This window comes from Mustela erminea, chromosome 5 (assembly GCF_009829155.1).
Source record: "Mustela erminea isolate mMusErm1 chromosome 5, mMusErm1.Pri, whole genome shotgun sequence".
Classification (NCBI taxonomy): Eukaryota; Metazoa; Chordata; class Mammalia; order Carnivora; family Mustelidae; genus Mustela; species Mustela erminea.
This window is the reverse complement of record NC_045618.1, coordinates 118,524,677-118,541,427: the sequence shown is the minus strand read 5'-3', so window position 1 is coordinate 118,541,427 and position 16,751 is coordinate 118,524,677. Positions and strand designations below refer to the sequence as shown.

The window sequence follows — 16,751 nt, the reverse complement described above, 5'->3', positions numbered from 1 at the left end:
GGTGTATCTGGGGGCGCCTTTCATTTTACCATGGCTCCTTTGAGACGATGGCTTAGAATAGTCATTCCCCCTTTACAAGGAAATCACGTCTTCCTGGGGCACAGAGTCTTTGGCTCCAGAAATAAAACCTTAGTGCTGGGATTTCTGACATCAGTCGAATCATTTGGAGTGCGGCTAGGGAGGAAGAGGGCTGTACCCACGGTCCCATACAGGTCCAGTTTCCTTTCACTCATGCTTCTAACACTTGTCAAGCACCTGCTTCATGTCAGTGGCAAGATTGAGAGGTGGCTTCCAACATGCCTGCCCTGGGCTCAGGACTGTGCACTGTGCAAAGGTACTGGGCAGAACGGGGCTGAGATCGAGTCTGGACGCTGCTGGGGCCAGGCTGTGTGCCTGGCGCAGGGCTGCGTTTGCCCAGAAAGATGCAAAGTGGCTTCTCACACAGGTGCCTTCAGCTATCGAAGCCTGCCCCCCCGGGGGTTAGTCTACCCAGAGGGGACACCTATTTTGAAGCTGATACAAAGGAGTGGCAGTAAATGCTGGAAGCAGCCTGAGGGCTGTACCCGCGCGGGTGCTGTCGGCTCTTCCATGCCACTTGAGGTCTGGCAGAGAGGGAGGAAGGGAAGGACTCGTGTGCTCCCCAGTCTCACAGGTGAGGCCTGCAGGCAGGCAGGCAGGCAGGGAGTGAGGCCGGCAGACTCCCTGAGCCCTGAAAACAATTTCCTTTACCCTAAACCCTGCTTTCCTGACTTGTGCTTGGAAAACAAATCTTAGCAGCTTGGTTCCAGGATAGCCCCTGCCTATGGGGGTGCTGAGGAGTTCCCAGGGGGAGCACAGGATCCCTTTCCGAAGCAGCAGGTCCTCCCAGAGCATACCGTCTGTGCTTTCATGAATTCCCTCTCCTATAAAATTCAGCACGAGGGCCTGGGTGAGCTGCCCTCACCCTTCAAAGTCATGAAGGTCTCGGGGAAGGGACTGTAGCCGTATCAGCTCTCCCCAGAACTGTTCTTCACTTTTCCCTTGTTTGGGTAAGGTTGGAAGTGATTTCGTTTGCGTGTGTTGGTCCAAACCTGAGCTTCTCTGGCCGGGGTCCCAAGCCGGGCCTGTTGTACCCAAGCTGAGTGCAGCCCAGGTCCTTTCCTCAGTGAAGGTCTGGCCGAACGCCTCTGTCAGGATCTTGGCTGCATGACTGATACTTATTTCTGAGTTTCCAAGTGGCGGTGCCCACCTGCCTGCAGGGACGCCTTCCCCAGCAGCTGGGCAGGGTGGTGGACTAGTTCCTCATCCTCTAGCTCATTCGGGAGACACTTGACCCCATCCAGACCCTGGCCCAGCTGGTCTCCTGATGCTTCCATCCTTCCCCAGAAGCCCCCCTCCCCTTTGGCTGACCTTGATTCTTCATTCAAAGGGAAAAGAGATGCCAGTAGAACAGACCTGAGCGTCTCCTTGCTGCCACGTTGACAAGCCCTCTGTTGTCCTCTGTGCCCATCCATTCTGCTTCCCTTCTGCTGTAACTGAGGCCAACCCCTCTGCCTGTGCCCTGGACCCCAGCACTGGCCTGCTCTCCTCAGGGATTCAGACCTTCACGTATCCTCTCTCTCTCTCTCTTCGGGAGCAGGAGGAGCTCAGTGTGGATGTGATCGGCCCAGAGGCCATCAATATGCTTTTGGGTCAGCCAGTGCAACCTCTGAGCTTGAACTCAAGCACATTTCCTCCCCAACTACCCCACATTTCTCTCCTCTGCTGCACGGGGGTCTTTCCTGGGACGACCGTGCACCCTGGCCTTGTCCTCCTCACCTGCCGGAGCCCTGTAGCCACATTGGTGGGCTCCATCCCCAGCACGACCCACCCTCCCCAGCCTCACCTGTCATGGCCACCGGCAACTCCCATACGCCACGTCCAACAGGTGCTTTTGTCTGCGCCCATTCGACCTCCCAGCAGCACTTCCTACCAGCCACAACCTCCTCAATAACAGTGATTTTAAGAGTTACCAGGTGCTTGCTACCCACTGAGCACTCCGCTCGCCTTATCTGGTGTAGCTGTCACAACCGCCCTCATTTTGCACCGGAGCAAACCAGGGCTCACCCGGAGGCGGGAGGACCCGCCCAGCTCACCCTGCCGGAGCGAGGTGACACGGGGATTTGCACTAGTCTGACTGCGCAGCGCACAAGGGAAGGAAACCCCTCTAGCTGCCCCAGCGCCCCCCCCATTTCCCTCCTGCCTGACTGACCACCCCCTCTTTGCTCACTTTGGCTTTCCCCGCTCCTGCCCAAATTTTAAATGTGGGCGTGGCTTGGGGCTTGGTCCTGGTCCTTTCCCTTCTCTGTGGGGAGAGGCCTTCTCCTCCCAGGCCTTCTCATCATACCCCGGGGCATTCCATCCTTACTCCCCAGTGTCTGTTTCCAGGCAAATCTGAAACGAGGCTGGACTCTCCAGCTGCCTGCTTGCGGCCCTCACTCGCATGTCCACGGGCACTGGACACTTCCAAGTTCAAACGCGACTCTGGTTTCCCTTCCTCCCTGACTCTACCACATCGGTCCCTCCCCACCAGCTTCCCATTGCAGAGAATGGCGTCACCAGTGGCTCACAGTGACTCAGGCCCCGAACACAGGCTTCTTCTCCACGCCCCCAACATCACACCCATGGAAAGTCCTATGGTTCCAGCTCCACGGTGCATCTCAGAGCCCACTTCCCTCTGCCTCCACACTCTGCTCTTTCTCTTCCCACTTTTGCTGCTTCCATTCCATTCTCCATGTTTAGACAAAGTGGTCTTTTCAAAGCCTGTCTCTGACCCTCTCACTCTCCTACTGGAAGTCCATCAGTAGCTTTTCAATGTTTTTAAGATTCACTTAAAGACCTTAGCATGGCTTCCAGGGGCCCTGGCATTTCTCCAACACTCTCTAGCCTGGTCTACAGGCCTCCCCACCATTGGCCTGACCACCACCGATCACTGCTCAGGCCTCTGCTCCCCCCACCAGCCCCATGCTCAAACCTTTTCTTGCCTCTGGGTGTGGGGACAACCTCTGCCACCAGTTCTCCCAGGGGACCATGCTGCCCCTTTATGGCACCTGGCACCATAAGAATGAAGTGCTTCTCTAATTGTTTTGTTTCACGTCTGTAAGCTGCATCAAGGCAGGGACTGTTGTCACGACCACTGACTCCTGAGCCTTGCTCTGACGCTGCCCCATAGACACGTGCTTGAAGACACTGTGCTGCCCGCCCGAGTGCCCACCCTGGCTTACAGCTGGGGTGCCAGGGCCACATTGGCTGGCTCTGAGTTCTGGCTCCTCCACTTATTAGCCAGGTAATAATAGGCAAGAGACTTGAGAGCTGTGTATCAGTTTCTTCATCTGTAAAGTGGGGTGAATAAGGTATTTATACCTCATGGGGACAAAACAAATTAAGACACACAAAGTCGGGGCGCCTGGGTGGCTCAGTGGGTTAAGCCGCTGCCTTCGGCTCAGGTCATGATCTCAGGGTCCTGGGATCGAGTCCCGCATCGGGCTCTCTGCTCAGCAGGAAGCCTGCTTCCCTTCCTCTCTCTCTGCCTTCCTCTCCATCTGCTTGTGATTTCTCTCTGTCAAATAAATAAATAAAATCTTTAAAAAAAAAAAAAAAGACACACAAAGTCCTTGGAATAAAGTCTGACATATGGGCAGTGCTCCATAAAGGTGTAGATCATTAATCAACCCCCCACACCCCAGGGCAGGAGCTGGGGTTGGGGGTAGGGGTGGGGTTTGCTTAATCTAGACTGGCCCTGAATGAGGCAGGCCTGACGGGGGGTGGGGGGGGGGCTAAGGGGGTTGGGGGGGTGGGGAACCATGTGTTTGCTCCTGCAGGGGCGCCCAAGGACGTGTACACCACCTGTCTGGGCACAGGCCTCATCTCTTCCGGGGGCCTGGCCACAGGATGCCCCCTCCACCCTGCTGATGCAGCCTCTGGGAGGAGCCTGGGAAGGGGGTGGGGGAATGGGAGAGGCCAGGCCAGGGCTGGGGAATTCGAGAGAGTATCGAGAGAGTATCGCGGCTTTAAATTCACAGTAGAAATCAGAAAATCTGATCTTGCACATCTAAGAATAGCCGTTGGTTTCAACTGTGAGAGTGCCAAAGTGAAAGCTATAATTATTAGTACGTAACAAGCAGAAATTAACCACCTACCGCAAAGTCATTTTTAGCTGCCATCCCAATGTGGAAATTAAAAGATGGGCACCAAAAAGCTGCCTGGCTTGGCAAAGGCTCTGGTTCAGCCTGGAATATCAGCGAATATCTGAGTCTCTGATGGCCAACCATGAGGTTTCCATCCTAAGGAAGCGGTATGGCTTCCAGGGAGATGGGTTTTGCAGTACAGTAAACTTCAAATGCTCTAAGGCAGCTCCCCTGACTCTGACTCCTGCCCCAGTTAGACCCCAGAGACATTTCTTTCTACCCGGCCTGGGTTTCCCTCTTGCAAAGTGGTGGAGATAACCCCTTCTGACCTTCTTTATAAGACGGTGTTTATACTAACGGTCCCAGAAGATACTTGGAATTTCAGGAAAGGAAACCGTAAAAATAGGTAAATGTCATGTAAAGCCCAGAAGCCATAAAGAAAAGATTGATAAATGCATTTTCTAAAGACTGGCAAAACAAAAACAAAAACAAAAAAGACAAACATGAACACTAACAAAATAAAAACAGGAGAAAATATTTATAGCTTGTATCACAGACATGAGGCAAATTTCTTTGACACATAATAAGCGCTTACAAACCAAAAAGGAAAGCTCAGTGTCTAAGAAGACAAATGAGCAGAAGCCATGAACAGACAACTGAAATACCACTTTTCACCGATCGGACTGGCAGAGATCTAGAAGTCTGAGAATGCTCTGTGTTGATAGGGATGTAAGAAAATGGGCATTCGCACATTATTGGCTGGGCTGTGGACTGGTACTACTCTGTGGAAGCCAATGTGACAACATTTATCAAAATTAACAAGAACACACCCTTTGATCCATCAATTCCATTTTTAGAAATTTATCTAAATTTACCTAATTTATCTAAATTTTATCTTTTTATCTTAAAATATAGATGGATACTTATTGATGTACTGTAAAATATTAGAAATAATCTAAATGTCAATTAATGGAGTACTGGTTAAATTACGGTAAATTCACACAATGGATTTATTCTATGCGGCTGGTATAAAGTCTGAGTCAGTGTTAGGTACGCTGATAAGCAATGACATCCCAGTGTGTGTGACAGCCCTGGAAAGTGCACAGGGGCTTACTAGCAGTGGTTGCTGGGGCCAATGGTGGCTGAGTCTCAGGGGAGGGCTAGAACTTCTCACTCTCATCCTTTGTACCTTTGTAGTCGTTTACGATTTGCAGGTACTATTTATTCAAAACGTAGACCCCAACAAACTAAGGAACAAAACACACACAACCCATGCTGGTCAGCCGCCAGGTGTCCTGGCAAGAAGCCCAAGACGCTGGAGTCAGAGATGTGCAGGATCGGAGGGGAGGCACAGGGGGAAGGGTGTGCCCAGGGAGTGGGTCTCACCCCTTAGGAATGGAGGGGCCCTGTGCGATCAAACACTGTTGTCTTCCAGGATCTGTGACTCCCTGCTGGGCCACTGGTCCACCCCCCTCACAGAGCAGCAGGTGGCTTAATGTCCAAGTTCATGATCTCTCTGCCATTCAAATGGACATATCCTGGCCCAGGGACCTGCTCATACCATAGGCTGGAAATCGAAGGTTGTCTCAGAGTGACCTCACCTGCAAGCCTCAAATCTGGGGTCCCCTCACCATGGGCTCCTGTCATGAGCTCCCACTAGACTAAACTCACCAGAGAAAACCACCAAGAGAGAAGAGACCCGCAAATGCCACAGAAACACCATGGCCTGGGGGTGTTAGGCCTTGATCTTTGGAAGTTTCTTCCAAAGCTTGTAAAATTTACACAATCTGACCATAATACTTTAGACCTAATGATGGAACCATAAATTGTCCAAAAGTAAGGGGGGGAGTGTGTCACTGTTATTTTGCCTGTCAGAGCAGCAGAGCTCATACCACGGGTGGTAAAACCTCACAGATCAGAGGAAGCTGTTTTCTGAGTTCATTCTGAAGTTACCTCTTCAAAGACCATATGAATATATGACACGGTTCTAAATCTTGGTGTAAACCAAGTCACTGCTTTGAAAGAGTCACTATGGCACAAATCCTATAAAGATTCGAATTTACTCAATTCCTTCATACAACAAAAGCCCCCTGTATATTCTGTCCAGAGTTTAGAAGGCAGGTTTGGCGTTCGTTTTAATTGTTCAATCCCACCAATTTATAGAAGGTTAAAAGCATACCCATTAAGTAAGGAGAGGTTTATCCTGTGCTACAGGCTATGCCAATGAGAAGTGGATATCATGCAATTAGGTCCAAATTCAAGGACATCTCCAAACTGAATCTTAGCCACCAAGTTCTTCAATGTTCTAATCAGCGGCTACCAAATTTCCTCCTGAGAGTTACGGGGACCACGCAGAAAGGAACCGAGTTTGGATAACTGAAAAACGGGCAGCAAGCCAGCAGGAGAAATGATCCTGGAACTTAGTGACCCTCACTTGGGTCACTGACTTTTCCAGGAAACAGGGAAGAGGAGCAATGCCTGTGAGGTCAAGGAAGTTCATTCCAGCCTTGAAGGATTGCCTTTAGCTCTGCTGGGTTTTTTTAAGAGGCAGGCCCTTCAAATCTCACTTTCAATTCCGATTCAAAAGACACCTCGGCCCCCCACACTGACCCTGCAGGGTCAGCCGGTCTTTCCTGGCCCAGACTCTGCAGCCTTTTCAGGCTTCTCTCTGAGGTCTCTGCAGTCACTACTCATGAGGGCTACCGAATGGGACAGGAGCCAAGCCCTAGACGGGGGGCACAGGACGTGGGGGGCAGGGCATTACCACTGTCCCTGCACCCTGCATGCTGGCTTCTCTGGGACCCAGCGAGAGGCCACATGCTGGCAAGTGTCTGCCCTGGAAGAACAATCAGTACATTCATGAATCATCCCTCTTTTGTGCTTCTGCTTTGAAGAATGTAATTTGTTAATTTATGGTAGTTGTTATGGCTCCATTAAAGATGCCAACACAGAGGAGGCTGGCTGAGCTGCACTTCGTGACACACCGAAGCCAGGTGAATCCCAACACGTTTTCATACATGGAGGTCTGCCAACGGTTCCAAGCAAGGCTGACCAGCACACAATTAGCTTTGGCAAAAACGGAGTAAACAGACGGACAATGGTGGATAATAAGCAGTTTCCCCAGCCAAACCTGGCCTTCCACTGTGCACCCTGAGGGTCCGGCCTGGGAAGGCCCAGGTGACATCTTGCAGACCCGGTGATAAAGCTCGAGGGACAGAGGTCACCGTTCGTACAGAAACATAATGTCAGTAAATCACCAGCAACCATTTGCCTAGAGCCTCTGCCGAGTGGGGTTCTCCTCGATACACTGCCGGCTTGTGGGATGGATCGTGGGGATTTTCAGCTCAGGATCGGCACCCGCATGAAGCTGGAGGAGGGGCGGTCCTCTCTGCTTGCTGGGCTGGTTTCCAGTTCTGTGGCTGCGGCTCCCCTCTCCCTGCTCTCTGGGTTGGCAGGAGTGCCAGGTTGAGGGTATGCAGGGACATCGAAAGTGTTGCCCCTTCCTGGGGTTTGATGAAGACCTCTGAGTCATCAACACACATGTCCCCTCTCCCAGGGACTCTAGATGTCCCCGCGGAATGTGCCAGGTACCAGCTCATCAACCCCAGGAGGTGGGTGCTAGTACCCTCCCCCCCAAGATGAGGAAGCCCCAGCTGAGGTGAAGCAATTAGCTCCCGTCTACACAGCTGGTAGAGGATAGAACTTCCGGACTTCTGCCTGGGGCACCCTGCCATGCTGTGCCCCCTGAGAAGCAAGCCTCGGTGTCTGTCGCTGTCTGGCTCCTCTGAGGGCACACAGCTGGCATCCCACCCGGTGACCTCCCTGCGCCCCTCAGAGGCCAATCGGGTCATCTTGGCTGCCTGTCTGCTCTGTACCAGGTTCTGGGGCATGACGGGGAGACACAGAGGAACTCATGGTTCCTGCAAGCAGCTGTGGCATTCTGACCTGTGACTGCTTTGATTTCTCAAAAACCCTCCAGAGAGGGGTCATAGGTAAACAGGCGAGCACCCACAGGCTCCCCCGGCATCTGGCACGGCCGTGGGGGTTGCGGGGGGCAGAGCCATACCTGCATGGAGCCAGATCTGCGCCAGCGTCATCCAGGGGTGTAGCGGGCCCTGCTTGGGGGCACTGCTCTGCAGAGACGAGGCCACTTCTGACAGTGCCTGTTCCACTCTGGATGCTGCCACGGATGTGGCGTGGACAGAGCCTGTGGGGGGTTTTTGAGAAGACGGCATCAGAAGTAAAAGGACAGACCTGCCCAACCAGCCATCCACCCGCCTCCTCCCGCACACAGACACAAGTTCAAGACGAACACACACTCCTTCCCCCATGGTGTCTCCGAGTTGGATGTCCATGAAATACAGACAGGCATTATGGCCTGGAACGGGAGTCTCCGTCCTCCACTCTAGCTAATCTTTAGTCAACAACCAGAGCACATGCTAGGGGAAGTGCTCCACGCGGGAGCTGAGTCTAAGACAGTGCGAGTGTTCAGGGGCAGGAGAAGGGTAGAGTTGGACACACGGCTGTGACACTCATGCTGGAACGTGGCATAAATGAAGGACCACAAAGGGAAGTGACAGAGCACGCCTGGCCGGGTCTAAGCCTAGAAACCACCAGAGGGCTGGGCAGGAGTCAGCCTTGTCTCGTGGGGATGGAGAAGGCCATTCTTAAGACAAACCCAGCAACTTGCCAGTCCTCTCCCTGGCCTTCAAGAGTGGGCCAACACCCCTAGATTTGGAACCACATTCTAGGACACGACCTAAGGATAGGAGGAAGAGCACACGTTAGCCCAAGATTCAAGCCGATGTCCATTGTCAAGGCTGAACTAGAAGGATAGACTATAGCAAACGTCCCTGGGCTCAGGAGTGGTACCCGTGTGCCTCAGGGTCAAAACTTGTCCTAAATAGCTAAGGAGATGAGCAGACCAAGCACATCTACTAGTCAAAGGAAGCAGGTAAAGGAACTTCTATTCAGAAATCAAATGCCTCCTTCCTCCTCACTTGCCCATCTACGAGGCCTGGTGACTGGAGACCACTCCCTGCTCAGGGGGCTGGGTCCTCACCTCTCCCCCACACTCCCTCTTAGAGGTGTGGTCTCGGAGCTGAGAGCAGGCATCTCAGTTATTTTAACTGCGAACTGTTGATATTTATATCACTGGCCACATTCTTCATTTTTAATTTATTGTGAGGGTACCAGGGAGAGAGACGTTCCGACATGGTGAGCGGTGACTCTCAGCTTATCGTTAGGTTTCAAATAGTGATCATCGATAAAGACAAACACTGAACACTCTAGAAAACCGGAGCTGGTTATACTCTGGATAAGAAGAAACTGTGAGCATAAAAGTAATTTCTGTTGGGGCTTTGAGATGCACAATTGATGCATCTTGAGAGTATTTGCGGCAAGAGGCTGGCCACCCATGTTGACCTTTGACAGTTCCAACATGAAGGAAACATAGGTACTTCTGAATACCACCACATCCTTCAGCAGGGGTTTGCTGGAGGGGGCTCACGGGAGGTGGACGGAAGCAGACTGGGAATCTGCCTTCGGTGGATGAGCCACACAGAGCGCCCACGGGGACAAGCGAGAGGAGGGCGCCTCCGGGAATGGCAGGTGAGTCCTGCAGAGGGAACAGGGCTGCAGGGAGGAGGAACCTGAGACTCAGTTAAAAGACACCAGCCGTTGCCATCATGATCCAGCACTGAGGAAGTTCCGCTAAGGACTGACCCTCGCTTAGACAAAGCGTGTCTGACTACTTCAAAAAAAAAAAAGAAAAAATCAAAACAGCAAAATGATTAGACGGCTGTCGATTTTTTTTTTGGGGGGGGGGTTTTGTTTTGTTTTGGACTTTTTTATGGAAAAGAAATATTTTAACTTTGAGAACAAGGATTTGATATAGTTTTCCTGAGACTTTTAGCAGCAGCTAAATTTCAACTAAATAAACAAGGTTGTTGTTGCTGTATTCTGACGTCACCAGGCCAGTTTGCCTTCTCACCGACCACCTTGAACAGTGGTTCTCAACTGGGGCTTCAGATAAGAATCACTTGGAGATTTAAAAGACCACGATGCTGTAGCTGGGCCTAGGCGAACCGAATCCCTAACTCTTGCAAGAGTGTGACATGGCAGGCCTCTTGCGAATCACTCCAGGGAGTCTACTCTGTGGCCAAGACTGAGAGGGACCCACCGGGAGAGACAGAAAGCAGTTGTTATTAACATTTGGTAAAAAAAAAGCCTGAAGGCGTCTTCGACACACGCCAGGCAGGGAGCATGTGCTCCCCTGCTTCCCTGCAGCCCAAGGGGAACAGTGTTCCAGGAAGATCTTGTTCCTTAGAACACTGCTTCTCAATTCTCCTGGTCTCAGGATCCTTTTATAGACTCTGCAGAGTTCCCGAGACTCCGCCCAGAGATTCTGCTTATCTGGGTTGTATCCGCTGATGTTCTGCCACACTGGAAATCAAAACCGAGAAACGCTTAAAATATTTAGTCACTAATTCATTTGCAACTAACAATAATGAACAAATACTAAACAAAAATTCTACCCGTTTTCCTCCTAGTTTCTACGGGTCCTTTGCCACGAGGACCTGTGACTGTTGGAGGGGCTAATTTTGATTTTTGGATTCACTGTTTTATTTGGGCTGCAAACGAATTAATCAGAACCACTGTTAAAGTCCCTTCTCTTCATGATAGCTATACACAACTAAATAACTAATTATTCACATAATAACGTGTTTCCCTATGAATAAGGTCTGGCTAATGATGACAGGAGTCATTATCAGTTTTAGTTACATGCCATGGCAGGTTTCAGGCACTCCGATGAGCACTTTACATTTATTATTTCATTTAACCTTTAAACAATTCTGTGAGGCAGCTAACAGTGTTACCTGCATGCTTTAGATAACGAAGCTGAGATTTAATGAGCTTATGAACTTATCCAAAGTCGTACACCCAGTGGGTGGCAAAAGTAGGACTCGAACAGTAGTCTAACTCTGAATCTGGCTTCTACAGCCAGCTCCGCTACCACCTCCTCCAGGAAGGTTGCCGTGAGCCTTCCGTTTTGTTTCCCTGTCACGCCCCTGTTAGAAGGTGGGCCTTGGGTCCTCAATGCTCCTACAGCACCCTGTGGCTATGGCTACCTGGCTACCCACTGCACAGACCACACTGTTTCCTGTTAATGTCACTGTCTCTCCTCTTAGACTGTGTGGAGGCAGGCCCCACATCAAGGTGCTCTCAGAGGCTGACAATGCCAGGCCCATGAGAGGTACTAGGTAAATGCTTGCAGAATGAATGAGTACTGTCGACAGACATGTCACGGGCTGCAATCTGGAGGAGAGTGGTCGGTCCCCTCTTCTGGAAGCATGTCTGTGTGCTCTACTGTCCTGGCCTAACAAGGACTCAGGGGCCAGAAGAACCTTCACTGTCTCAAAGGGCTTCTCGGTGTGGCTGTTCTCACCTCCAGCCACTAGGACTGCAGATGACTGCGGCACATCGTAGGGTTACACACTGTACCTGACTCTGTGACTTCTCCTGTCTTCGATATAACCAAGCCATTTAAATATCGAGGGGGACTATGGATTTCCCTCCTAGCTGATCCCTTTTTAACACATGCTTCCCAAGGGCAGAAACCCTTCATGTTCTAAACTAGGGATGAGTATTAGAGCATTTAGGTACTGGCTAACAATAGCAGTTGACTAATAATAAGGGCAACATTACTGACTAGTTAACCTCTACTATTCCTGACAATAATACAATCAGTCAAATTCTTCCATAGGATTAGAATTTGGAGGAAAAAAAATAAACATCATTATCAATCAGAATGGCTATATCTGATTTTTAAAAAAACACCAAAAAAATCAAAAACAAAACAGTCTTTAAGTGACTATCTCATAGGACTGAAACAGTGAGTGCCAGATAATAGATCCTCTACCAAACCAGATTTTGGTTTAAGTAGGTACACAACTAGAAATGCTCGTTCTTACCAACATTTTTTTTTCTTTAAGGCAACCCTTGTCTTTCTCACCAAAGCAAATGTATTCCCACAGTGTACGTGGGGGTGGAAGGGATTATTATCCTAAGGGAAATGGACAAATTGAGGCTTAAAAAAGGAATCAGAGGGAGGAATAGAAGATATATTTCTCATTTGAGATCCAAGACTCTGGAGGGATAAGCCTCCACGTAATCAGGTTCAAGAGGTAAGCCGGGGAGAGAGCCACGGCTGGTGGGCATCTCTTATTTATCACGTTAATTCGAGACGTGCTTACCGCCATCGTCACCCAGCAGGCCGAGCAGCTACTGTGCTCCCCCAGCTCCCTCAGCCACAGGGCAAGGAGGCTCTGCAAAGCCACCGCAAAGCCAACCGAACCGAGAGCGGGTGCAGGCAGCCGAGGGCGCGCCTGAAAATCCGGCCCGGGTTCTGTGAGCTAACTGTCCAGATGCTCCAGGGGGCTTCAGATGCCCTGGCGCTGAGCAGATCTGGACCTCCTCAAGCCAACCGCTATTTCTTCTCTGCCACCCAGATGCCCAAAGGAAAATGTGGTCTTGGACCCCTGATCCAAAGGCAAAGTGCCGCCCGAGGAACTGTTCTCATCCCTACCTCCAGGCTTTTTGTCTGGAGGGGTTGTGGGGGAAGGGAAGCAAAGAGGACCTGGGAACCAGACGGGCAGCTCCCCATGGCTGATGGGACCCAGAACCAAGGTCACTGACCTCAGGAAGCCGTGAGTCCGAGCTCCGAAGCCCTCCCGAGGCTTCCTGACCCAGGCTGCTACCGTGCGCGGAGGCGTGTTGAGGAACCTGCGACACTGGGAGCCTCGGCTCAGACTGCGGGTGCAGCTCGAGCCTTTTGGAAAACCCCTTGTCTAAAGCACTCCACACCTGTGCTCGACCTCACACAGACCGCCCCGGGGGCATCGCACGTGAACCCCATCTCACCATTCAGAGGGATCTCGGAGGCAACAATCTTGTTAGGCATAAGGCATGAGATGACGGGGCGTGGTTATGTTCGATAAGGTCTGTTTTCGCGAGCAGGGTTGCTGAACGCAGAGCCTCCCTCTACAGTCCGGCTGGCTGTCCTGACTGTTCTGGTGGCACTGGGTGAGCGGCTCTCGTCTGAAGGGCATGCACCTCCCTTCCCCCGTATCTTCCCAGCATGTCGTAGCTAGACTAGATCTTAGATGGATCTCCACCCCCCTGGTGCCTGGGTGCACGTCAGCGTCCAGGAACAAGGGCCAAGTGTCACATGATGTGCAACGAAAATCCTTTACTGCATATCCCACATGAGTTTGCTGGGGACTTGGGCTGCTCGCGGCTTCCCAGCCCCAGAATTAACTCAGATGCCTGGTGTGCATGAATCTGGGATGATGGGCCTTGCGGCTGTGCCCGAAGTCCCCTGTCTCCGCCGGGCACCCACCTTCTCCCTGACGAACCCCATAGCAGCAGACACCTGTGCTCCCCATGTTCTTCGGAAAAGAAAAAGAGCCACTCAGGGGCGGGCACACAGCAGCCCCGACGGCTGGTGAACCTCCACACTTAGTGCCCCTCAGGTCTGAAATGATTCGATATTACCTGTCACTAGACTTTATTCAGCTCCCAGTTCTGAGAAGCTGTCCCCCCAAGCCCCAAACAACTCAAACAGGAAGGAAGAGGCCGGTCTCCCTCTTCAAGACCCCGAATATTGAACAGCGGTCCGAATGACTAAGCATTCTTGCCAGAGAGCTCTGCTTACGATGCTTCATTTTTAACAGGAAAAGAACATCTTTCTCGAGCTAAGGCTTGAAAGTAAAATCAGTCCAGCACTGCTCACTGCAGGCAGCCTGGTGACCTTCTCACACCTGCCACCTGGGTTCTAAGAACCAGCATGTCCCCGGGGCTGCAGGAGACACAGCTCAGTAGCCTTCTGTTCTGAAGACGGGGGACAGTCCACTCTCACACCAAGCACCAAGTTAAGGCACTTGGCCTCTACACCTTTTTTTTTTTTCCGAACATTAAACATTCCGCCCCCACCCCCAGCCCCCCGGGTGTTATAGGACAATTCCCATCTTTGCTAGAGGCAGTCCTGCTTCTCTGAGGAAGCTGATGTGGGGTTTGGGGTGGGGGGGCTCCTCCCTGGCGTATCTTCAGTTCCGTGACAGCAGCCACGTCCCCTGTAGCGTGTCTGCCAGTCTGACAGGGTGTGGGACCATAGCGCTTGGCAGGCGCCCGCCATTCCTGCCTGATTCCCCCTGACAATGGGGCTTCTCCTGCCTGTGGGTTCCTCTGATAAATAACTTTGGTCCCCGTTCTGGGAGACAGTTCCCTTTTCCACGGAATGGAAAAGAGATGAAGACAGCCAAGTAAGTCAGGACAGCCAAACCCACGGTCTCGAGACGAGATCACAATTTCCAAGTGACTTTAACAGAATATCAAGCACATGGAACCTGACAGGATGTGTCTTCTCCTGACGGGGGAAATGTTCTCCCCGGGGAAAGCTTTAGGGAAGGATCCCACTAAGGCGGGGGCGGGGGGGGGGAACTGGGGTTTATGGCCACCAGTGGGCATGCGGGGGCACCCGGCATGCTGCTGACGGGTGTTGGCAGGGACAGGTGGGCACACGGGAAGCGTGGCGGGAAGCCGTTCGCAAGCATGCGGGAAGAGGCCAGCTGTCAGAGCGAGCCGAGCATGGCTCTGGGCTGGAGACAGTACCTTCTGGAGGACTACACCAGGCAGATGCTTTCATCTCCACTAGAAACCCTCCCTGTCGCATATTCATGAGGCTGTGCGTCTGGACTCAAGTGCTGGGGGAAGGCTGCATTTGTCTTTGAATGGAAAAGCCTCTCCAGTTTGGGTGACAGTCTCATTACTGGACACACACTCCTTCACTTCCGTCTGAGTGCCACTTATTACTGCCTTGTCAATCTCCTAAAACTGTCTTTGATCTCATTTAAAGAAAGACACCACAGAACTAATTGGGGAGAATTAATTTTAATTTCATTAAAATAGCAAGAAAAGTTTCATCCTCGAATCATTGAGGCTTATTTTTTTTTTTAACCGCCACCCCGCAAGAGCAGTGGGGTCATCACTGGAGTGATGTTTTCATACACAGATTCTAAAAACCTGACTTTATTCTGTTAAGCAGGAGCAGAGGGTGAAATGTACACCCCATGGACTAGTCATTTCCCGATCGAGAGATACAGTATTAAATGTCAGAAAAAATGCAAAGTCAATAATGAAATGCTAGCCAAAAGAAAAGGGGGAAACGTAACAACCTTGAATTTGTTTCTCAACCTTATTTCATTTAAGAGGTGCGTTTTGTCATGACTCTGCTGATTCCCTTCCCCGGGGTTCCGCGTTCCTAAAGAGAGCAGCAGTCTCACTGGAATCAGGGATCTGAAAAGCCGAGCCAAGAACCCAAGTCGGAATTCCTGATTTTAGCACCTTCTTGGAGAGGCGAATAAAACGTCAACATGCATTTTCCTCCAAGATGACTGTGAGCGCTCAGGAATGGGGGTGCCTGGGATCCCCAGGTCTAAGGAGTGGTGAGCAGCCCACATGGAGAGTGGAGAGGACAGAGTGTGTCCCAATAGGGCTCCTACCACCCAGCGGCCACCTCCCTGCGGGAGCCACAGCTGCCTGCTGTCACTTGGGAGTGGGGCACCTAACCCAGGCCTGGAGATCAGGCTGCGCTCCTGGCACGCCATAAAGGCATGTGTGAACAGGATTAGTAAACTGACGTAGTTACAGATAGGGAAGCTAAGGTGCAGGGAGATTAAATGAGTTGCCTGGGTTCTTCTGCAGAACAGGTCCTTGAACCTAGCTTTCCTGACTTGGAGAGCTGGAGTGGTTTCCATGGAAGATAGTTATGTCCCTTGTATAAATGCACTGAGCCTCACTGTAAGTAATGAGGGCTGCCTGAAGATTCTAGTGTAACCTGACTTTCTGAAAAATCAAATCTTTTTAATGTATCTGAGGAGCTTGATTTGAAAGAACGCTGGCAGTGAAACTTTTTTCCCTTAAAACCCTAATGTGATGACAATACCAAACAACTCTCTTCTACTATGTACTTTTATTCATTTAAAAAATATTTTATTTGTATGGACACTTTCAAAAGCCAGAAATAAAGTCATATCTAAGCTGAGCTGGATTTCAGAGGGGGAAATCAGCTCCCCTGAGAGGAATATTTGCTCTAAGAAGTAAAGGCTCAGATCATTCAAATAGCCTGGTTCACTATTACATACATTAGCATTTCTAAAAATGCAGTCCCTGGAACACGGATTCCATAGGATGAGAAAATGATGAGATTAGCTGGGGAACAAGGGGTCAAACTTCAGAACCTTGACTTTTTTAAACTGCAGGACTTCTCAGAGCCTTTAATGTGCCAGTATGAACTGTCACTCTCTAAGAGAGAGATGCAATATTTCCCCAAAATATTTGATCACAGAGAATCTGCAGTCTAGGAAACATCCTTGGAAAAATTATTCACTCATGCCTTAAAAGAACACCATTGAAAGTGTTAGTCCTATGCCTGGGGAACTGCTTAGTGTCCTTTCAGTTTGGTTAGATGCAGGTTAAATTTTATGAAGTCTGTTTTGCCTTTTTTAAGGAAAATTAATTATTAGAATTGCTTTTCTAAATAGCAAT

General features: G+C 50.7%; 1 protein-coding gene across 4 annotated transcripts in view; it reads right to left on the bottom strand.

Moving 5' to 3' along the window:
- Positions 1 to 16,751, bottom strand: part of TTC7B (tetratricopeptide repeat domain 7B) — a 247,880-nt gene that overhangs the window by 34,307 nt on the left and 196,822 nt on the right. For all 4 annotated transcript variants that reach the window (XM_032344681.1, XM_032344682.1, XM_032344683.1 and 1 more), the window contains one exon: positions 8,212 to 8,352. In XM_032344681.1, the coding sequence (XP_032200572.1) occupies positions 8,212 to 8,352 (141 nt within the window). The remainder of the gene's footprint in view (positions 1 to 8,211; positions 8,353 to 16,751) is intronic.